At 35.7% G+C, this 23,658-nt stretch overlaps 1 protein-coding gene across 4 annotated transcripts in view; it reads left to right on the forward strand.

Annotated features, from left to right (window-relative positions):
• Positions 1 to 23,658, forward strand: part of mxt (Eukaryotic translation initiation factor mextil) — a 62,727-nt gene that overhangs the window by 21,422 nt on the left and 17,647 nt on the right. For 2 of the 4 annotated variants that reach the window (XM_089238513.1, XM_089238515.1), the window contains 3 exons: positions 511 to 582; positions 8,863 to 8,923; positions 19,126 to 19,180. In XM_089238513.1, the coding sequence (XP_089094639.1) occupies positions 511 to 582; positions 8,863 to 8,923; positions 19,126 to 19,180 (188 nt within the window). The remainder of the gene's footprint in view (positions 1 to 510; positions 583 to 8,862; positions 8,924 to 19,125; positions 19,181 to 23,658) is intronic. The other 2 variants (XM_089238514.1, XM_089238516.1) reach the window with 1 other exon arrangement.

Genomic DNA, 23,658 nt, shown 5'->3' on the forward strand with positions numbered 1-23,658 from the left:
AGGAGAAGTAAACTTACAATGTATCTGAACCATGTATAAACAGGTGGGACACCATCTGTTTCACTAGCATTCAAAGGGTTAAGGAAGCAAGATATTTTGTAATTGCCAGAATACAAAGCATCGAGTTAGGAGGCATGTCTTGTAATTGTGACTGAAAGTATTAAATAATATCAGCAGAACTCCAGCTCTGGTCTTTGTCATGTTTAGACAGCAGGCAATATTTCATTGATACCTTTCCCATCTTTTGGACGTGTAGTTTGAAAGTTGAATATCCCCCCCCCCCCCAGCCCTTAAGTTTTACAAGTTTTAAATTCTGTTCTGTTAAAAAAAAAATAAAAAAAAAATTCACCTGCAGTCCAAAAATCAAATTTCTGCATCTTTTTGATGAGCCATTTTTTATTGAAAATTACTGAAATATTTTTTTTTTCTGTATTTCAAGATTTTGGGAGTATGTCAATTTTTTCAATGCACTTTTATCTTAATGTTCTGTTATTATTATTGTTCTCTAAGTGATGGGTATCAAGGGAAGGCGAGTGCACATGATAGAGGAACTGAGTGACACAATCATATCATTTCAACGAGGTGATGTATGTTCATATGTGTGTGCATGGTTTGCAGCATGTGATGGCTTTCTATCAGATATTTCCCCCTTACAAACATTACCTCGTGTGCTTTTAATAATCAAAAGATTAAAGAAATTAATTTTTTTTTATATGCCTTGAAAATTCTCCATGTTGAAAAAAAAGCTTTGCCTTTCTCTCTTACCAGAAGTAACATCGGGGAAAATATGCAATTTATAACTCTGCTTGTTGATCAACTTAATTAGTAGTTGTAGAGTTTTGCAGTATGCTAACTATTTTGCAATGTTTTCAGCATTTTTAAACTACATGAGATTTGGCCCTGTCTTCATCGCTTGATATTCCATAAATCTATTATTCTTTTTTATGTGAAATGACTCTGTGTAAAATATCAAACGAAACTTTTTCCTCTCTTGTCACTCGGCCACCTTATAATTCCAAATCCATTTACTTTAAGAAAAAAAAAACATAAGACTACAACTTATGTGTGTTCAATTTAAAGTTGTACCCTCAAGGAAAGCATCATGGGAGCTCTGATTGAAGTACATATATGTGAAAAAAAAAAAAAATCCTTAGTATAGCAAGTGTTAGAAATAATAACCCAACATTTCAATGTTGCCCACGTGTTCCACTCCCCCAAAGCAGTGAGTGTGTTTTGTTGTGCAACGTGCCCTTAAGTTACTGAAAATGTTCTACAGTAAGAATACCAGTAACAGTCAAGAGAAAACAAGAGTTCTTTCTCCTTTTCTTAAAATTCTTTCTGAGATTATTCTGCGGCATATGCCAGTTTCTGGTATATTCTGGTCAATTTACTCCCAAAACCTGATGAAGCATTCTAATGTCTATAGTTTGGATGGGTAAGTAAGGTTTATTTCCCAGCCATGGTTTTTGCATACAGTGTGTTTCCAATATAGGCTATTTTTAATTAAATTGAATCTGCTATAAGAGTTATCCGTAGCTTGACCTAACAACAGGCATAGCACCAAACTGATAGCAGAACTACACTGATTCCCATCTTCACTCAGGCTAAGCTATAAGCAAGCCTGGATTTTTCAGACTTTTGAATCCTGCCTCAAACTTCCTTCTAATATAGTGTGTTGTGCAATTTTGAATTGAAAGAACAGTAAAAGAACATTCCTAGACCTGAGGAATTTTTACCTATTATATTATTGATCTCAACAAAATGGACAAAAGCATAACTATGCAGGGATAACAACTCCAAAAGGGGGGGGGGACACTAAGTAAGCTAATTAGAAGCACAAAGTCCAGACCATGAATGTCTTGAAACAAGGACAGCATGAATTGTCCTGAAAATGGACCACTTTTCTAAAATGACATGGCCAAGTCTCTGTTGGATAAACCATAACAGCTATAATAGCTTTTTTCTACTTCATGTTTTCATCATGTACTATTGATAATTTATATGTCAATGATGTATTGATTCATGAGAAATGGTTGATTTTAGAACTTTCATAACTGATGTGCATCTCATGCTTCATGAATTCATTATTTTTCAGAATTAGTTGTAAAAATAAAAATCTTGCAGACACATTTTACTGGAAGTTGAACATTTGCTGGGAAGTTGTAAATTATGTTTCTCGCCCATTTTGTATTGAAACTTTCCTATTTTCTTCTAACACAATAGGAATTACAGGGGCACCCGATGTTTAATTTTTATTCTGATTGAGCTCCTTCAAGCTTATTTTCACGCATGCATAGATTACTTCTTAGCTGTTGAATTGTCATAATAGCAAGTATTATCACAAGTGCCTGGATGTTGATGACATTAGCATTTTTCTGCTTTTTTCACTGTTAGGGTATTTTTTTGAGTTTTGGGACACAATATTTTTTCACATTATAAATTTTTGGACAATGGAAATGATTGAAAAAATTATATGAATACTGATTGCATTGGCACTTTTGAAAATATATGCTTGAATTTCTTGGACAATAAAATAAAAGATTTTTTTGGCTTCCCCTAAACATTGGCATACACAGGATTTTCTTGGGGGGGGGGGGGGGAGTCTTTTTGTTTTTACTGTAAAAAACTGTATTCCTCCTCCTGCCAGTGTGCCAGTCAGATTCTTCATGGGCCTCTCAACAGTGAATTTCTTGTCAAAAAGCAAATGACAAGAATTGTCTCAGGCCCCAAGCTAAAGCTCTGTTAGCCCACCCTGATAATGCCAGTGTTACGAACCGATTCATGAATTAGAACTCATGTTTATTAGAATTTTTATTTTTGATGAAATCTAAACAATAGAAGAAAAAACTTGATCAAAATGTACATGATTTTTGGATGCTGTCAAACCTCTTTCTTTTAACAATGGAACGTGACCGGTTTTTCAAGAGAACTTTGTTTTATTATTTTGATAGCTTCTTTTTTAAAAATATTTTAAGGGGATTTTTTAAAGTCATTTTTCAATATTTGTTAGGGCAACAACATTCGGGCCTTGATTATCACACAAATATCTTATGGCATGATTACATTCCATATCAAATAAAAAGATGATATCAGTTGAATGGTTAGAATAGAAAAACGCTCTCAGAAAAGAATGTATCTAGAATCGTGACACATAAGTATTAAAAAAAACTTGAAAGTTTATGGAAATATTCTGTCAAAACGTTTTCACTAGTTTTTTGTTTTTTCTAGTAAGAAAATTATTCCAAGTTTTTTATGGCTAGTGTATTGATTCAATCAACCCATTTTTTCCCCAGTAACTAATTGACATTTTTTATTTTTTTACTGAATGAATGGACACCAGGGCTTTGCCATCAGACATATCCCTTTGCCAAGATCTCGTCCAGCCCAGCTTCGTGGCAGAGTCTGGAGCAAAGTGTGTGTCCATAACTTTATCAGACTGTTATAGTCTGAGTGTGTATCTAGTGTCATGTCTGATTTTTCACTGTTGCCATCTACATCTCTGATTGCAAATGAAGTGTAATGATTGAATAAGACTTTTAAACAGGGCAGGTGGCTCACATTTATGTCTCAAAGTAGTAGGGAACCACAGCAAACCAACTACAAATGACCACCACTTTGGCGATGGTCGGGTTTAAACCAGGGCTGCTAAATTTGCACCCCAGGTAGATATGCATCCCCCCCTCGGCTGGTTTTTTTTTGGGGGGGGGGGGAATTGTTGTTTTTGAAGCAAATGTGTTTCAGTCAAAAATTATATTTTGAGGTTGGTTTATGTATATTTAAATGTATTCAAAAAATTTCAAGCACTGCATAGTGCAGTGCTTAAAATATGTCTATTTTGAAGTACTTTTAAATAATATTTTTTAGGAGCAAAAATATGATAAAAAATAATTTCTTGGAATCACCAACACACATTTTTATAATTTTTCTGACTTTTTTTTTATGAGAACTTTTTTTAATGAGAATTCCCATTTAGATACGAAATTCACATATTAAAATATGTTACAAGAAACCACAAACAGAAAATGTAACCATGGACCTTAGTTTAACAAATATACCTGATATGTAATATGTGATAAGCATATCCACAGAAATTATTGCTGATTCATAATACAGAATAATTTCTCTCTCTCACTCACTCTTGTATAAATAAATTGAAGCCTCAGTGAAGAAGTAAATCATTAATTAAGAATATTTTCATGTTTGCATTACTTTTTTTATGTTTTATACAGGCACATCAGACTTTCATAATTGAAATATCAAGAGACAAAAATAACATCTCGTAATGAAAAAAATACTTTATGGTATTTTTGAATGGAACATTGGTAACAAACACCTTTCTTCCAGTGAAACAGTACAAAAAAATATACTTTTTCTCTGAAAATAAGACCTAACCAAAAAGTAAGGCTTAGCTTGATTTTACAGGATGCTCATAAGCCCAACCCCGAAAATTAGCCTGTTAAAATCATCAGCCAGATGAAAGCATTCCGTAGGTCTGTTGCTATGCATGACAGATTGTCTTGTATAAAGTGATATTAATATACAATAATGTTATTGACATTTGCATTTAATGATAATTCAAGTTATTCTGCAGTTTTAAGTTTCCAAAAATGGCTAATTTGGACAAGTGGAAAACACCTCCAGAGTAATGAATCCTCATAATGACTGCTATCTCCTCTTAACCAGATCATGGCCTGCCGCTATGTCTCAAGGAACTGCTATCTCCAGACTCCTTATATTGTTATGCACAAAATATTAAAAAACTGTTTGTGTATGGAAACGAATGACTGTAGTGAAAAATAGGATGGTGAGAAATAAACTTGAAAAATTTACTGAGTTCGCCCCACAAGACTTCTCACTTAGGTGAGGAATTCAAAGGATAACTAAGTGATAGCTGTGTGATTGTGAGCTTCAGCAATGCATTACAAGCAGGCTGCATAAACAAGAAGTGCTCATTCTAGTAGAGCTTACTTAATGGTTGTGGTTACATAGCTAAAGGTATTATTTTCGACACATCAGGACACTCTAAGATACGTTTTCTGTGGGATTTGAAAAATTTGGAGAAAAAAATTCAGGCACCATCCTAATTTCTCAGAATTTTCATTATCCAAATTCATTTATTTTACCACAACATGTCTTGCAAAAATTCTGGATGCAACTAAAGGTTCAGATGCAATTACGCAAAAGTGGGTGTGTTCGTGTGTGTACAATTATTCCCTTATTGTATGGCCAATTTTATTAATCAAATACATACATAGTTTAACATGCACCAAAAATTTATATTTAGACATAATATATAAGATGTGCACATAAAGGATTTACATTAGGGTGGAACAAAAAAGTGTGTTTTTAACTTTTTTTGGAAATTGATGTTGCCTTAGTATTCAAAAGATGCCTTTCAAGGTTTTAAGAAGTTATGCCAAAAAATCTAGAAAAATATTTTAATATCTTGAAGTTCCTCACAGACCCTAAAGGTCCAGCAAAAAGACTTTTCTAAGTACATAATATAAAAAATCTTTTTAAACATAAACAAAGTTGATGATGTTTGAAAAGCATTCTCTAAAAAAAAGAAAAACACTTGATTTAAAATTTATTCAGTACATGAGGTATATATATAAACCCAGAGAAATACTCTCAAGTTAAGAGTTCCATATATAAGTAATAACTGACAAGCAAATATGCAGCATTGGAGCTGTCATGGCAGTGGAAAGGATAATTTTTCAAGCACTTCGAATATAGTGATTGATAGAGGGAGATGAAAATAAACCCTTTTTTTTTGGGGGAGACGGGGACAAACTATAACCATGTTCCAAATTTAAAAAAAAAAAAAAAAAAAAAAAAACCATTTGATGATATAGATGTCAGGAGAATGCTTCTATTGCTTCCTCTGTTATTACACTGTTATTACATTTCACTTTTTTGCAAAATAGTGCACTTTTTTTTCAAATGAGGAGTATACTCTGATTTTATTTTGACTTGAATGAAAAAAGCCTTCACGGCTCTCGGTTGTTGATACAGCAAGAGATGCTTCAGTTACGAGTCATACTCACAGTTCAACTACTTGTGTGTGTGACAAAAAATTCGGTATAGATGCAAAAGCAGGTTCAGAGATAATTTTTGTGGGTCCATTTCCTGATTTTTTTATAATAGGTGGTTCAATTGCTCGCACTCGATCCCATGCAATTAGTTCTGAATAGTGTTTAGCAGAAAAGTTAATTTTCGGAACATGGAATGTATGGATTTCTGCTTCTGATAATTCTTCATTTCTAATTTTCAGAATTCTCTTGATTCCCAGTGCTTTGTAAATGAGATTCTCATCTGAGAGTAATAAAAGAGCAATAAATTCTCTGTGTGGGCATAGAAAGCGTTCCTTTGAATAAGTGGGTCAATGATGCATAATATTTTGTCAGGTAAAAACCTGGATAACGCCACTAAATTGAACAAATATCTTGCTCCATCAGCACATGATGCCTTTATCTTAATGTTGAACCACTTTGGTGCATAAACTTTTGTTATGTACTCAGTCAAAATGCTGAAATTTTCATTAGGCTTTTCTGTTGCAGAGTATAACCTTAAAATAGCGTTAGCCACCTACCATGCAAAAGCTTACATGGATCACGGTGTGATAAGGAAGCAGGTAAATCACCCATTTCTATTGCCCGTACCATTTCTACAAGATATCTCTGATCTGCACTTAAATCGCTATTGTCAGTGTCCATTATCGGAAGGTTATTAGAGATTGGTTTAAATTTCATAATATATAGGTAATCTTTCACAATTTTCCAAACTTTTTCCGATATCACCTTAAAGCCCATGTGGACTGATAGAACATCAATCTAGATGCTTCACAAGGTGCCTTAGAGTTAATTCATTGAAGTGAAAAAAACAAGCCATTGCAAGGGATGGCCTTATAACCAGTATTGGTAACAGTTCCTTCGCACTCGATCGCCATCAATTCGTTCGTATCAAAATCTTGCTTCAAAAAGTCTAGGATTGATGACTTTATATCCCTTACTCTACTGCTTCTTGGAGTTGTGTGACCGAGATAAATTGACCCGGGTTCCTGCAATACGGTTATATGTTCTTCAGATATGGTTCTTCTATGGAAAAAAGCACCTTCTTTCACATTAGCTAAGGTTTTGTCTTTTTGACCATTAAAATATATTCCTTGCACATTTTGTTCTAGGAATTTTATCTTGCAAAAGAACTCTGTGATTTCTTTCTTCACGCCTTATTTTCATCCGGTCTATTGTCATATTTGGCTTCTCTTTCGTCAATAACCCAACATCTTCCAGCACAGCATTCGCAATAATTGCAGCTGATTGATCAGACACACCAGTTCTATCACAAGCAAGAGCAACATTTGGTAATTCAGTTCTCATCTGTGAGGATGATGGTAGAACTTCAAAAGCAAATGAAGTACTTGTTTCAGCACCAATTGATTGACCAGCTTCAGTACTGGTAGATAGAAATGCGAACTTCAACGGTAAACTGTGTTTTGGCTCATATAGATCACTTTCCTCAGAATCGTTGGATATAGATGAGTTTTCAGTGGTTGATGAACCAGTTTCTGCCGTTTCTTCTTGAGATGACTTCAAACGGGATGCCATTTTCATTTTCCTTTGTTCATTGTTTTTCACTTTCTTTGTTGTTAGGACGTCTACTCGACCAATGGCCATCTTGCATGTACTTCTTTGATCTTGCAAGAAATCTCGCTTTAAATTTGGGACCTTTCTCAACTTGTCACACTTAAAGTCTTCAAAATCACATTTGCATGCTGCAATGTCAAACAATTTCCATGCTTCGCACTGAAAAGATTTCAAGTTTAACTTGTAAGTTTGAGAATCTTTCCTTGCTTTCATATTTTTCTGAAGATTCTTGTATTTACAGTAAGTCTTTGACAATTTTGCATATTCATTGGTAAGAAATCGTAGGAATTGAAGCAGTTTTCCAAACATTTTCTATCTTTAGCACGATAATTTCAAGAATGTCTGCAATAGCTGGATCTTTTCTTTATTGTTGTGCCTTTATATTGCGTTGAGTCAGCAAATAACAAAGCATAACATCGCCATAGGTGGGCAAGATCCGAGAATCCAACTCTTTAGGATTTCTTAAGATGTCACAATGATAAAAGCTTTTAGTCGTCATTTTGACTGCTATACACGCTCTCAGTTGAGTGGTAAGATTACAAATGAATACTGAAAACAAGGGAAAAACATTGAGGTCACTGAACAAATCACGTGTTCAGGGGAATAGGAAAGCCTCCTCCGCGGTGTCATACTATAGAATTCCACACGTGATTAAAACTTTAGAGGCGATGAAGAACCTCAAGAAGTTTGAGTTTTGGGGGAAAAAATTAGGAATGGCATTTCTTCACATAAAGGCATATTTTAAATTCTTATTACAATGACAATTTCGAAAAAAAAAAAATTCGTTCCACCCTAATGTACATACATGTTCAAGTTTGATATTTTGAGGTTTTGGAAGGGAATTCAGTTTTCCCCATTTTGCCCAAAAACCCAGATATTTTAGAAACACCCACTCTTGCTGGGTTTTTTACAACCCTGTTTTAAACTCAGGTTCTCATAATGCGAGTCTGTCACTATGACCACCACAGTGGCTTTATTTTTTTAATGTGTTACTTTTTGAAATAGATGTTAAACTTTTCATGTTCGAAAAATATGGGTGCACAACCTGACTTTGTATATTACATAAAATGGAATATTACATGTATTTTATTATATAAACTAATTGCTAGATAGGTTTTAGGGTTTTTTTTAATGTTATTCATGAAAAATGGATTAGATGGAAATTTGATGGTTGTCATTGGTGAGTTAACTTTTTCTATTCCTTGTTATGATCCAGTAACTCCAGGTGCTCGTGACAGGCTGGTGCAGATTACAGGTCCCAGTGAAGAAGCAATCAGGTAAACAAAAACTAATTTTACAAAGTTCTCTACTTTTTCTTATTAGAGCCTGGAAGTTTAGGCACTAAAAATGGTCAAAATAGGCAGGAAAAAGACACTTAAATGCCTTTTTTAGTGCCTATTTCGGTATTTTATAATTTTTGAAATATAACTAAAAACTAAGGTATATTAAGGGTCCAAAAACTAGCTGAAAAACTGGTTGCACTTAATCCATCTACCGTTTTAATTATGGTTCATAATAACTGCATTATTATCCAAGTTAAATTGATTTCAAGCCGAAAATAAAGTATTTGATGTCCCTCAGGTTCATTTTGAGCCACTATTACCATACGTGGGGCTTGAAGAAAAAATTATCTGTAGGGTACCTTCAAGTTACAAATAATTCTAGTTTATTTGATGTATTATTTGGAACAACCACTGTCATTTCTATAGTTGATACATAGCTACCTTTTTCTATTGTTGTAATATTTTATATTCTCTCATACTTTTGAGAGACCCCCCATCCAAGAAGTGGCCTCATCATTTGGCCAAGCCCTGTGTGGCCTCATTTATCTCATATAAGGGTGACTGTGGTCAAATTAATGGAATACCAAAAATAAAAAAAAAATAGTTATGGTTGTTTGCAGGACATTTATGGTGCAAAGGAGGGATAGAGAAAATCAAAACAACATAGGCCCCAAAGCCCTGTCTCCTCCTACCTCGCCTTATTGGAGTCATAACATTAACTGATGACCTCTTGGGACAATCATTGGTCAACTATTGTTTTTTTTATTGTTTATTGTTTTTATTGTTTACATAAATACAAGATTAGACAAAAAAAAAAATCAGCCAAGGGATCTAGAGACCCATACTGGATGATAGATTGCAAGTTTATGACACATACAATGCTGTTCAATGCCTGAGTGAGACACCTAATGTGAAGCATGTGGAGAAACAAATTTCTAATTTTCCACTGCTTTTCTAAAAGTGGGCTGCGTTCATCTGAAACAAAACTATTCATGTCTAACATCATCTGGTCAAAGCAAAGTTAATGCATGGCAACACCAAGTTTGTGTTTAAATGGGGGCTGGAAGGCCTGGAAGGGGAGACTTTCTGATGATAATTGATACTCAGAGTTTGGCAATTTTTTTAAAAAGCATTTCTTTTAATCTCAATGCTCAAAATATCCAAGTTTGGTTATCATGGTATCTGAAATGCACCAATAAACTTAAAACTGTGTAAAAATAGGCATTTATGGCAAAAAAAGTTCAAAAAATAGAAAAGGTTCAGATTCTTTCAGAAAAGATTTAAAATTGGCAAAAATAAGCACTTATGGCATTTTGCCAGAACTTCTGGGCTCTACTTATTATACAATACATGGCATTGAATACTTTCGAGTTTTATTTCAAAGTTTTTTTTTACTGTTAGAATGATACTACTATATAACCCTTTGAATGGTCCTGGTGAAACAAATGTGTGGGGTTGCTTTTTCTATCAGTAGAATTTTTTCTTTTTTATCTTGGGTTAAGCCCTGGCTTGAAGAATTATGTACGTTTCGAGTTAGAAATATGTTGAATATAAACTTAAATGCTTTCATCAGAGGGCAGCACTTAAAGTTTAACTTTCGGGGGTAAAAAGTGCAGGAGAAAGTGCATCCAGGAAAAATTATTTTTATTACATAAAATTTAGAGTTAAAATTCTGTAAAAAATTGTAAATGATGATGAATATATCCTGGCTGAAAAAATTTGAACAAAGTGAATTATTTCTTCACAAAAATGAAAAAATGTATATATAAATTGGAAATTTGAAAAAAATAAAAATTTGCAGACATTTATGTTTCAATGCATTAATTTTTTGAGTATCAAAAATGCAAAAACATTTTGGAAATCCCAAAAATTTAATGCTGGGATCTGAAAGTGATAAGAATATTTGCAAGGCGATAGGAAAGTATTGTTATGCAAGATTTATTCCTATGGGGAGGTAATGCAAGGTGCTGTAAAAAAGTTTGTTGAATGGTCTCAGAAAATAAAAACGGGAGATACAAACAAAATACTTTTATTGGCCTTCAAAGTAAATTCTATTAGCTACAACACACATTCGACAATGATTGTATAGCTAGCTGCTGAATACTTACAGCATAAACTTTCTTTTGAATCACCCAAAACAATGTGTTTGTTACTTGGATGTCTGTATATTTACAAAGTGTAGGCCTTTCATGACTCCCTTGAGCCGCGAGAACAAAAAGAAGTCTGCAGGGTCCAGATCCGGAGAGTATGATGGATGTTTGAGAAGTCACACAACGTACTCACACAGATTGCATTATGCAGGCAGGCCTTTTCGTGTAGCAGATTCAATTGCCCAGTCAAGTACCAATTTGGCCGAACATGCCTTATGCATCGTAGCAGCCATTTTATGAATTCTGTATAACCCTCGGGTAAAGTTTATTGGTGAATCATGCTATTTCCATAAAACTAAATTAAAATTCAGCATTGTCTTAATCTAGGATTTTGTCGGGCGACCCTTTCTTTGGTCGCAGGGAATTCGGTGGACACCATTCCATTGACTGCCGCTTAGTCTCTGGATCGTACTGAAAGCACCAGCTCTCATCCCTAGTGATGATGGTTCGCAAAAATAACGGAATCCTGTCGCACATATTAATGAAATCTCCATGAGATTCTATCAGCCTTGTCTTTTCTTTGTTAGTCAGCTTGTGCGGCACAAACCGAGAATAAATCTTCCACTTACTCAAATCGTTGTATAGGATAGTGTTCACATTGCCCTTGCTAATCCCCAATTCATCCGTTATAATTACTAAAATCAGCCACAGATCATCCACAAACATCTGTTGCATTCGTTCGATGATCTCTGATGTTCTATTTGAATCAAACGCTGTTCATCATCAACAGTTTCCTTTCCATCATGAAAGCGTTTGAACCAGTCTTAAACACATTTTTTCACTCATTGCTTCTGTTCCACACAATTCCATCAACATTTCATGGGTTCTCCATTGCAGTTTTCCCCATTATGTAGCAAAACTTTATGTTTGCGCATTGTTCCATTGCGACATCAACTTTCACACTCAGTGCATTCTATCTGTTGTCCTGGGCAACTCTGCTTCAGCTTAGTGTATTTGATGCTAGGGGACTAGATGATTCTTAACATGTGTCTCAAAGTGCATGCAAGGCTTCAGAAGTTAAGCTACTGTTGCATTTTTCGCAAAATGCAAAAAAAGTAGTAGCCACTTTAGCAAAAATGCATACAGGAGGTACGAAACGAGTAGACATCGAACCATCAATCATTACATTAGCGTTGTATCATTTTGCTAAAGTTTTTCCCCCCATTTTTGCTTTTTTGCGAAAGAAATTTTTTATCCAGCTTAAACCCTGGTAGGCTTACATTTCTAACCTTGTTGCATTTTAAATATTGAACTATTCACCAAACTTTTTGACAGACCTTGTACATTAACATACAATAGAAAGTGTACTTGAACTAGAGAGTAACATAGTTGAATACTGTGTCATTGTATAAGGGTTTCACTTTATATGATTATGACAGTGATGTAGCCATAGTTATCAGGTATATTAATTGTCAATTAATATAATTAGATAATTATACAAGGGATTGATAAATCACAAAACAATTCAGACACCAGCCAAATTTCCTTTTTTAGTTTTTTTCAGAAGAAAAAGTATTAAATAATGTTTTTTTCAAACTTTTTTCTGGGAATTGATGTCCCCTTCACACGTTGGAAAACTCTTCATTAAAATCAGAAAAGTTTCAATCATCTGTATACTCTGATTCAGCAATCACATATAGAAAATTTTAGGCAACAATGTCTATTTTCTAGTTGCTATGGTGATCTGGTGCCCAGGATTTGTAGAGCCCTGAATTATACCATGATTAACAGATGAAGGACATTCAATTTGGTCACTCTGTATATAATTCCAAACGAAGATTAAAAAATCAATAATGTCACATACGGTGGCAACATTAGAAAAATTTGGCTGCCCAACTCTGAAAGTTTGGTTACAAATTTTCTGAGAGCATCATCACGTATGCTGCCATTGTTATGAGCCAACAAAGAGGAAAGTGGCATGAACACAGGAGAAAGCGCAGAGTGTTTTGTAGAGATGTTGGTTATCATTGAGAGAGAAATAGAGAGAGAGACCACTAAACTGATTTCCTCTCTTGGTAAATTATTATTTTTTCCGTATGAGGCAGCATTCATATGCCCAACCCGGTTTGTAAGCATGATTGCCAGTGTTTGGGGCTCAAAAATTGCATGATGATTTTCTGAAGTTTGAAGAAACAGTTCTTAAATCAATGTGTGGTGTATACTTTAATGTGATGTGGACATTGGAGCATTTTTTTCAAGACATCTGTGGAAGCAAAAATTCAACTGAAAATGATGCAGCTTTTAGTAGTAGGTACCCCCCCCCCCCAATTCAATATTTACCTGCCTTTGTCATCATCGGTCGTAGTAAACCAATAGCCTGGCCAACCATATCACCTCATTGCATTGCTTCTTAGGATATGTTAAAGACTGCCTTTAGAGCAGAAAGATCTGCAAGGTCTTTGTGCCAGAATAATAGATATAATTGCTACTGTTATTTATTTACTTATTCAATATTGATTGGCCGAGGCCTATACAAGAGGATGCAGAATTATACATGGTGAAAATGAAGATTAATGGTACAAGAGAATTTGGAAATCGTGGTGCAATCTACAATATTTGATGGTAGGTTGTTCCAGTCGATAATAGTTCTTGGGAAAAAGCTAAATTTGTGACGATCTGAAGAGGCAAAGATGGGCTGTAATTTTTTGGAATGATTGAGTCTAACAGAGAAATGAGAAGGTTTGATTAGAATATTGGAGGTGTCAATATTAAAAAACCCATGGAGGATTTTGTAAAAAACAGTTAAACGAGAGATAAGTCGAAGAGAGGAGAGCGGTTGGATATTGAGTTGTCACTTGAGTTCCGTTATGGAGACAGAAGAGGACCAACAGTTAAAAATGAAACGAATGGACTTATGTTGGATAGATTCTAATTTGTCTATGTTGGTTTAGGTGTGGGGATCCCAGGCTTCACAGGCATAGGAGAGGGCAGGGAGAATATATGTTTGGTAGCACAAGTGATGAACATGACGGGTGGAGTATTTTAGGTTACGGCAAAGGAAATAGAGTTTTTGGAGACATTTATTAAAGATATAATCAACGTGAAGGTTCCAGCGGAGATCGGAAGAGAATATAATGCCCAGGTATTTATAATGGGAAACCTCAGAGATCAAAGAGTCGTTTATAGAATAGGGGAATTCGTGGGTGATTCTTTTAGGGGTAACTTTCATAAAAACAGTTTTTGAGAGATTTAGGGGTAATTCCCAGGTTGAGCACCATTTGAAGATAATGTTAAGAATGTTAAGGTTGTGTTGGAGAGATTCTTGGTCAGAAAGATTGGACACTGTTTTATAGATGACACAGGTATCAGCGAAGAGTCTGATGTGACAGTTTATGGAGTCAGGTAAATCATTTATGTAAATTAGAAGTAATAATGGCGAGAGGACCGAGCCCTGGGGTGTGCCAGATTTCACATGAAGGAAAGGGGAGTTTTGGCTCTTGTACGAGACAAACTGGCTACGGTTAATAAGGAAGGCCTCCACCCATTTCAGCAGTTGAACATTTAGTCCAAGGTTTAAGAGTTTTAGTAGAAGTTTATTATGGGGCACCCTGTCAAATGCTTTGGAAAAATCTAGGAAAATGATATCGGATTGGAGATTTTTGTCAATGGAGTTTGTTAAGTCATGTATGAAAAGTGTTAATTGGGTAGATACAGATAACGATGATCGAAATCCATGTTGGTTAGGAAAGAAAAAGTTGATCGAATCGAGGTGGGTACGGATATTCTTGGCGATTATGTGTTCTAAGAGCTTGCAGCAAGAGGAGGTGATTGCAATAGGTTTAAAATTGAGAGGGTGGGACAGTGAACCAGATTTATGGGTAGGAATTATCTTATTAATTTTCCAGTCATTGGGTAGATTAGAAGTATTCAGTGAGACGTTGAATATAATGAGAAGAGAGTTGCAAATTTTCATCGGCACAGAATTTTAAGATATGATTGGGGATCCCATCTGGGCCAGTAGAGTGGGGTTTTAGTTTTTTTAGAAGATTCAGGAGACCAGCTTTACAAAAGGAGATGGGACAGGAGTTATGAAGTGAATCAAAAAAGACGTATTGGGGGGGGGGTGTAGGATCAGAGGAAAAAACAGAGGAGAAGGCCCTGTTAAATACGGAGGCAAGATCAAGGGAAGAGGTTAGGTCCGAGTTGGAAGTTTTGAGCAAGGAGGTACCTGCTGCTTTGGGACGGAGAAAATTCCAAAATTTTGAGGGATTTGTTTTGAGATAGGAAGGCAATGAGTGGGATAGGTAGTTGGATTTGTGGCGAGAAATAAGGTCTTTGAGGTTACGAGTGGAGATCAAGATTTTGTTTCTGAGAGTAGAGGAGTCATTAAATTTGAGTTTAGAGACGTCATGTCGAATTCTTATTTTGAGATGGATAATGTCACGGTTGATCCAAGGGTTAAAGAAACTTTTAGATGAGGAGCACTTGGTAGGAACAGTGGCTTTGCATTTATCTATAACAGTTTTGAATTTACTCCAGAGACGTTGAATATCGTTAGAAGAGGAGATGAAATCTGGAAAGTGGGTACGAAGGATATTTTGCATGAGAGGATAGTTGGCCTTGTTAAAGTTTAGTTTTCTGGCACGATAAAAAGGAGGGATGGTATGATGAAGAAAAAAATCTAATAAAGGGATTTTGTGGTCGGAACAGCCATCAAAAACTGAAGAATGGAAAACCAGAATTTTGTTGGAAACTGCAATTAGGTCTAATGTGGAGATTGAGTGATTGGATATTCTTGTGGGTTCCAAGATGGTTTGGACAAAGTTAAATTTTAGGAAAATGTCGAGAACTCTATTGTTAATACCATGGTTTCCCGAGAGGGACTGCATTTTATGCCAATCTATACCGGGTAGATTCCAATCACCGGCTATAATTAGAAGATGAGAATTATGAAATCAGTCCAGTATTGTTTCAAGTTCAATGAAGTAGTGAGGGTCCGAGGCAGGGGGTACGTAAAGGGAGAAAATTGCAATGGGAGTGCGGTTGTGATGGTGCCATTCGGCACCGACAATTTCAATATTTGATTCAAGAGGGATTTCCATTAGGGGTATAGAACTGTTGAAAACAAGGGCTACGCCTCCTCCGCGTTTGTTTCTATCTTTACGAAAGACAGAGAAATTTGGTGGTAAAAATTCGGTATTGCTGATATTACTATGCAACCAAGTTTCTGTAATCGCAAGAAAATTAGGATTATGAGTCAGTAGGATGGATTCGAAGGAAGATATTTTATTAATTATGCTTCTTGTATTAACTGTTCCGATTCTGAAGAGATTATTTCAGGGAGGAGAATGGGAGATTAAGGAGGAGGGAGGGTTGGAGGGGTGGGGACTAAAGGGAGAGGAGGTGAAGGTTGGGGAAGGTCAGAAGGAGGAGTAATACTGGGAGGGGTTTGGGAAAGCAGGATAATATCATTAAGGCTGGGATCCCAGATGTATTTGATGTTATTGATAAGAGCAAAGTTATGAAAGAGTTTAACTTTCAGACCGGACTCACTGTATTTCTGGGAGGCCCCCCCCAGATTTGTCCACATAGCCTGCGTGTCTCTGGTGAAAAGTCCTCGGAAATTGAAATGCTAGTGTTTTTTAATTGAAATGAATTTTCAAGGATTTCAGTTTTGGTTTTGAGTTTATTAAATTTAATAATTGAAAGTCTGGGGCCTGGGATTCTTTTAGAGCCAATTCTATGACAACGGTCGATGTCGGAGGCGGAAATTTCAAGTTCTGGAAGGTCAGAACAGCATTTAAGTATTTTAGATTCTTCTAGGTCGATAACCTTTGAGGCGAGAGAAGAACGAAGTTTAGAGAGGTCAGAGGAGAGGTCGGAGACTTGGTGTTGAAGATCTTCAATAGGTAAAAATTTGTCCTCTACCTCACTCAGATGTTCAGATAATCCATTGAGTTGGACACTAGAGGAATCTTGCTTTTGAGATAGGAGCGTGAGTTGGTTTAGTATGGCAAGTTGGGTATCCTGGATATTGAGAAGGATGGAGGAATCAGAGGGGGAAGGGTTGTCTGGTTCTTTCGAAGGGTCAGACAGGGAACTTGATCGTGTTTGAATTTGGGAAGCTTTGGGCGAATGGATGACCCGTGGGCCGGGGTTTGACTCGATATCACCGGAGAGCAAAAGCTGTAGAAACAGGTGGGTAGGTAGATGAAAAACTGCTTATCGAGAGGAACAAACCTAAACAAAAAATGACTAAGGTAGGCCATGACAAAAACAGACATGTGATAGGTAGAGGAGCTATGGGAGGAACAAAAAACAAAGTACATGAGAAAATCAGATGAAGGATGTGAGATCGACAAGACTGAACTAAAATTAAAAAACTTAAGAAAAACAAATAGAATACCGCGATTGATATATATGAAAAATTGACTAACCTGTAGGAATAATAATACGGGTATAAACATCTTGCGAAAAGATAATATGTCGATCTCGCAACCTGCAACACACTGTAGAAAATCGTTTATATAGCAGCCAGGGAATGCCCTGTGTTTGGGAGAGAACCAGTTCCAGGTGGCAGCATCAGGTGTGGAGAGAGTCCACTTTGAGTGTGGGGAGGCACACTGACCTGTGAGCGTGAAAGAACAACACGGCTTGGGTCTGAAAGTTGTGGAAAAAAGATCAGCAATAGATGATCCGGCGATGTTTTTTCCAGTATGGGAACAGTAGAGAAAAAACGATGAGTCGTGATCGTGTAGCACGAAAAAGATCCGTAGGAATAATAATACGGGTATAAACATCTTGCGGAAAGATAATATGTCGATCTCACAACCAACTGTCACTCTGCAAATGCTGTAGAGGATAATTTACTGGCATTAATGAGATGGGTTGGAAATGAAGTTGCTATCAATCGGTGGTCGCCTCAATCTCATTAGGAAAAATATCATATCTATATCCATTATTATGATATATTATGATACGCCATTTGGACGCAATGGACATAGCTGGAATGTGGTTATCGATTGGATATCATCTGGGCAACAAAAGCAGCTCACATAGAAGTGCAATGATTTTTTTACAAAAACATTTTCAGTATCGCTTTCTATTTATAATCGAACCCGATTATAACAAGCAAATTTATGCAAACCTGATTGATGGTGATCACTGCCATGGATGGTTGTAGCAGGTTCATATTGTGAATTCTTTTATATGAAATCAATCTTTCTTTAATCATTCGGAGTCATGCCAAGAGTCTTGTTGAAGACGCAATCAAAAAGCCAAATTAATGATTTGGTTTGGTGCAATGCTAATTGAATAGTAATTTTGTTGGTTTTAGCAAGCAGATTTTTTATAGCAGCTCAGATTTAACAAGGGATTCAAAAGGAAAACCTTAAAAATGAATACGAAAATAAAAGAAAATGAAAGTAAATTCAAGAAAAACCACACAAAATATTTGCAAATTTCTTTCACAGCTCTTATAATATAGACATCATACTTGACAAAAGATGACTGTCGATGTAATGGTCAGACAAAAAGTTTATCACTCCTTTAGGTTTGTTATCAATGTGCAGGAACAGCAATGCTTCCTCTAGAAGAATGGAATAAGAGCATGGAAAATGAAGATAAGAAACTAACCAATCAGAATTTTAAAAGATGACTAATTCAATGCTTCCTAGTTTCTCCATTCCTTTAACTTTTAATACAGACTCCACACATGTTTGAGTGAGATCATTTGTAGAATTTTTCCTTTCTAGTGTGTTGTATTCTTTATTTTTTGGAGGAAAAATGTCAAAAAGTCAATGTCGGAGTTGAATAGAAATCATCAAGTTACAGAGGGTGAAAAAAAAAAAATTTTATGTGTCAAATATCAATATAATCTTATATAACCTCGCTATAAGCGCTTAATATCCAAAATGTTTATCTGATTTTTTTTTGTTGCTGAAAATGAGCTGCTGGTTATAAGCAGGTCCGACTGTATATACTTTCAATACAATTTGAAAAATATTTTACAATATACTCTATGGTGATCACCGCCATGGACAGTTGTAGCAAGTTCATATTGAGAATTCTTTTGTATGAAATTAATTTTTCTTTAATCATTTGCAGTCATGCGAAGAGCCTTGTTGAAGACACAATTAAAAGAAATGCCTCACCAATGAGAGTAAGTCAGACTTTCCTAAAAACAAAATTAATATTTTTTTCTGAATTTTGTTGATAAGCTGTTTTCAATTTGTTGCTCATGAATTTTCAACATCTCATCTGCAGCTCATATGATTTTTTTTTAGATACCATATACAGTTAAACCCCTCTTAGCGATCACCCCTTTTTTAAAAATAATAATTTCCCTTTGTGTATAATAAAAGTATTGATTAACTGTCACCTCTCTGTTACAGACGATTTTTTTTGTCTGCCGGTGTCTGTAAAAAAGGTTTTACTGTATAATTGTGTATGTGCATCCTCCCCCTTCATTTGAGAACCACTACGATAAAAAAGAAAACCATGTATAAGACCCCCCCCCCTCCAAAAAAATATATGAATTCTCCAGCCAAGGAAATGTATATTTCTAAGATAAAAATTTATATTAATCAAAACCTTAAAAAAAAAAATTTCATTTATTCTGCAGACACTTTATGAGACAGCTGTGATACATTTTCAATTTTATCAATTAGTGAATATTCGGTTGCTATATGACTCTTCTACCAAATACAGCAGGGGTGAAAATGTATGTTTTGCTACAATTTCTGATGTTTGGTTACATTTTGCTACAATTTCTGATGTTTGTTACATTCTGCTACAAAAATGTGTAAATTCTCCAATTCTGTGCCATCTTGTGCCAAAAACAAAATTTTCTCTTAAGAAACTTTGAAGTCGTATCACAATAGAAGCTGACTTTCTAATAATATCATTTGTCTTTCCCGCAATTTCATTTCTTTTGACCACAAATGGAATCAGCTTCAGGTCCTCTTTCCCAGGATTCGGCACCCAAGCTATAGACAACGTATAAAATGGGGTCAAACTATACAAATTGCCGCTCATCTGCAGAACAAAAAAAAAACCCTTCAATTGCTGTTTCGAGCTTCTTTTTTTTTTTTTTTTTTTTTGCAAGAAAAGGTAGACTCCTTTGATTTATGCATTTTTTACTTATTTTTCAAATTGCATCAATTTTCCCTGACTGCCTGTACTTGACGAAACATTCCTGTATCCTTTAACAGAACAGAAAAGTTCACAAAAGAACGTATTATCTCACTGGAAAAACAGCAATGACGAGTCATCCTTCACCATCAGGAGTTGCGACTCTAAAGCCGTCAGCAAATTCAGGGTGTCTACGATCATGGAAAGTGACGAAATCCCAAAAAAGTAATGAAATGAAAAAAAGGTCACAAAATAAGTGAAAAATAGGGAGTGAAAACAGATGCATTTGGATTGAAATTTTTGTGGAAACAGAATCATTCTATTAAATTTCTAACAGTTAATCATTATTTTCTATAGTTTTGGTTTCTATAGTTTAAATTACTATAGTTTAAGTTAAAAATAATTTAAGTCTATAGTTTTAATCACTATTAAATTTCTTAGAATTTCTAATAAATATTCTAAGAATGACCCAGTGAAAGAAGTCATCTCAAAGTATGTTGAATCAAACTGAGGTAACTGATCAAGAGCGAACTCAAAAAGAAGCACATAATTTTAAATATGAAATGGGTAAATTCTGGTAAAAGAAGCAAGATCAAATGTTCAAAAATGCTTGAAACTGAAGAATAGTAAAAGCACAACTTAGATTTGCATCAGTGGCAAAAACAAGAAAAGTAGTTACCTTTCTGATGAGTGTTTCAAATCTGTCCTGTAGTGATTTTTTTTTTAAATTAGTGATTACCAAGTCTACAAGCTAAATCTAAAAACACTCATTGTCAGTTAGTTTTGAAATCTGAAATACCATATGTTAAAATGTCTGTATGTTAAAAGTCTCTTATTTGTTGATATTGTACAGAATGTAAAAATATAAATATATGAAGAAATTTCTCAAAATTTTTTTGATTAAAAAAAAAAAAATTTCTTCTAGAGAAAATCTGGGGGGGGGGGGGGAACACCTCCTCTCTTCCGAGCTGAGATAACACTGATTTTTAAAGTAAAAAGTAATCCTGTGTATGCTACTACATGTATGTATATGAAATTGTGTATTTTATTTATACTGCCAAAATTTTAAGTGCTACAAAATTCATAAATGCTGCTACAAAAACAACATTTTTGCTGCTACAAAAAATCATTTTCATTTTCCACCCCTGAATACAGTAAACTCTAGACCAGTGTTTCCCAACCTTTTAAAATTCGCGCACCCTCGGGAATAACATTGAAAACTTGGGGCACCCTTCCTTTGAATACACCCAAATGCAGTTTACTGCAACGAAAATCACTGAGTAAAAATACATTGATAAAGTTTTGTTCGATTAATCATTAATATGAAACTTGTGATTGATGCTTAGAGCACAGATACTTGAAATCATTCCTTACAGTTGGCAATGAAACACGTAAATTGTCCTGAAGATCTTGCAAACTATTTATTGACAGATGGCAGCACTACACATAACAAGCATTATACAAAAACGAACTTCGTGTTAGATTTACAACATATATGCGCACATTCCAGCATGTACCAATTTGATAGAGATTCCATATAGGAATGTGTACAAGCTGCATGTATGGTTGAGTAGTGGTAGTAGTTTATTTCTTGCTTTGTATTTTATTGTCGCCATAGCAGAGAAGGCTTGCTCGCATAGATATGATATTGAAAAGGACAAAAGTGTGTTGCTTTTTTGTTAGATTAAGGTACTCTTCTCTCATTCCAAGCCAAAAAGCAGCAACCGATGCCTCACTCTTTTGTTGAACTTACCTCTGAGCGTGGAATCAGCGCAAAGATCAATAAATTCACCTCGTTCGCAAGCAGTGAAATTTATTTCCTCCTCACGAAAGAAAATTCATCTGGCCGGGCAAGCACCCAAGGCCATTAAACTACAAAGCCAATGAATCCTCTTTACTAGCCATCTATAGCAGAAGTCCTCCGCACGAACCTTTGGCGTCACTGAAGAAGTCCATTTCACCTGCAGCCGTTGGATTTATCAGGCGGACGCATGCGATATCTTTACCTTTTTTTTGCAGTATATCCAATGACTATAGATTGAATGGACTTCTTCATTGTCGTCACGAGCTTCGTAAGGAGGCTTTCAGTTATAGATGTTGTTTGCTGAACGGGGCAGTACATGGACAGATAGACCTAACACAGGCCAAAGCTCACACTGCCACCGGATGGCAACTTATCCGATGAATCTGTCATGCAGGAGAGTAATTAAATTCGACATACAATTTTTTTTAAGACCTTAAGTGGACTTTTATATGTTTTTTATCTATCTCCATAATATCTCGCGGCACCCCTTAGCCGATATAGCGCCACCCTAGGGTGTCGGGGCACACTGGTTGGGAAACGCTGCTCTAGACCATAGTTTCCCAACCTTTTTTGTCCCATCGCCTATTCTTCAGAAATTTTTATTTCCCATCTCCCCCCAACACAACCTAACCCATAGGATCACATGCTATACCGTAGCTTCTACCGCTGGAACATTCTATCGCCCGGGTTGAGAATCACTGCTCTAGACTATCTGGCTTGCGACTATCTGGTCTAGTTTAAAAATAATGCATTAATAAAATTACAATATTACCTTTTCACATTTGTGTAATCATTTATCAATGAACAGTAATATAGGCTTAAATAGGTTTTGCAAGAACTTAGCCTATATTTCATGTTTATGCTTTGTTAATTTTTGTACTAAGTACATCATACTATTACAAAAAATTACGAACGCCCCTCACTCAATATTTGACTTGTCCGTACAGCATGTACATAGACATAATAAACCGTATTTGCTGATAACAAGTTTTCAACTGGTCAAAAGCACCAGTTAACGTTACAATTTGCCTGTTCATGGGGAAAATGAGATTTGAGTGACTTTGAACACGGCAAGATTGTGGACCAGAAGGGGCAGTACCAGTATTTCTGAAGCGAAAAACTGGCTTGACTTTTCTTGTACAACAGTATCTTGAGCCTTCAACGAATGGCAGCTAAGCCAAAAAACTTAAGGGGAAACAAAATAGTGGGCGGAAACCGCTTGTGAATGTAAGAGGTGCCAGGCAACCGACAAGCAGTGTGTGCTGCAACGGAAGAGCTTCAGCCCAACAAATTGCCGTGCAATGCAACTCAGGATCATCAGAAATCATATCCGGAAGCTGTGCAAGACGGAAAGCATCAGAAAGCAAGAGAGCATCAGTGCACAATGTTTGTTTGCTGGCCATATATGCATGATGGCTTCTATTTGCAAGTCGCAAACCTGGTATACTTTCCTGTATTTATGGTTTTTTTGGAAACACTTTTCATGCAGGGCTGTCTTAATACATGTTGTTCACCTAGGCAATTAAGATTTTTGAAGACTGGGCACACCGTGCTTCCCATCTCAGAGAGATATAGAGTGTTCCTGAATATATGTATGTGTGTGTGTCCGTGCGCACACCCGCGCGTGTCTGTCTGTCTGGAAAGTTTCATTGAAAACAGAAACATAGTCTCCTCGGGTAAAAAATATAAATGGTCTATGCCAA

Source organism: Pholcus phalangioides, unplaced genomic scaffold, assembly GCF_987345545.1.
Source record: "Pholcus phalangioides strain wild (caught in Gottingen) unplaced genomic scaffold, Ppha-v1.0 ptg000010l_1, whole genome shotgun sequence".
Lineage (NCBI taxonomy): Eukaryota > Metazoa > Arthropoda > Arachnida > Araneae > Pholcidae > Pholcus > Pholcus phalangioides.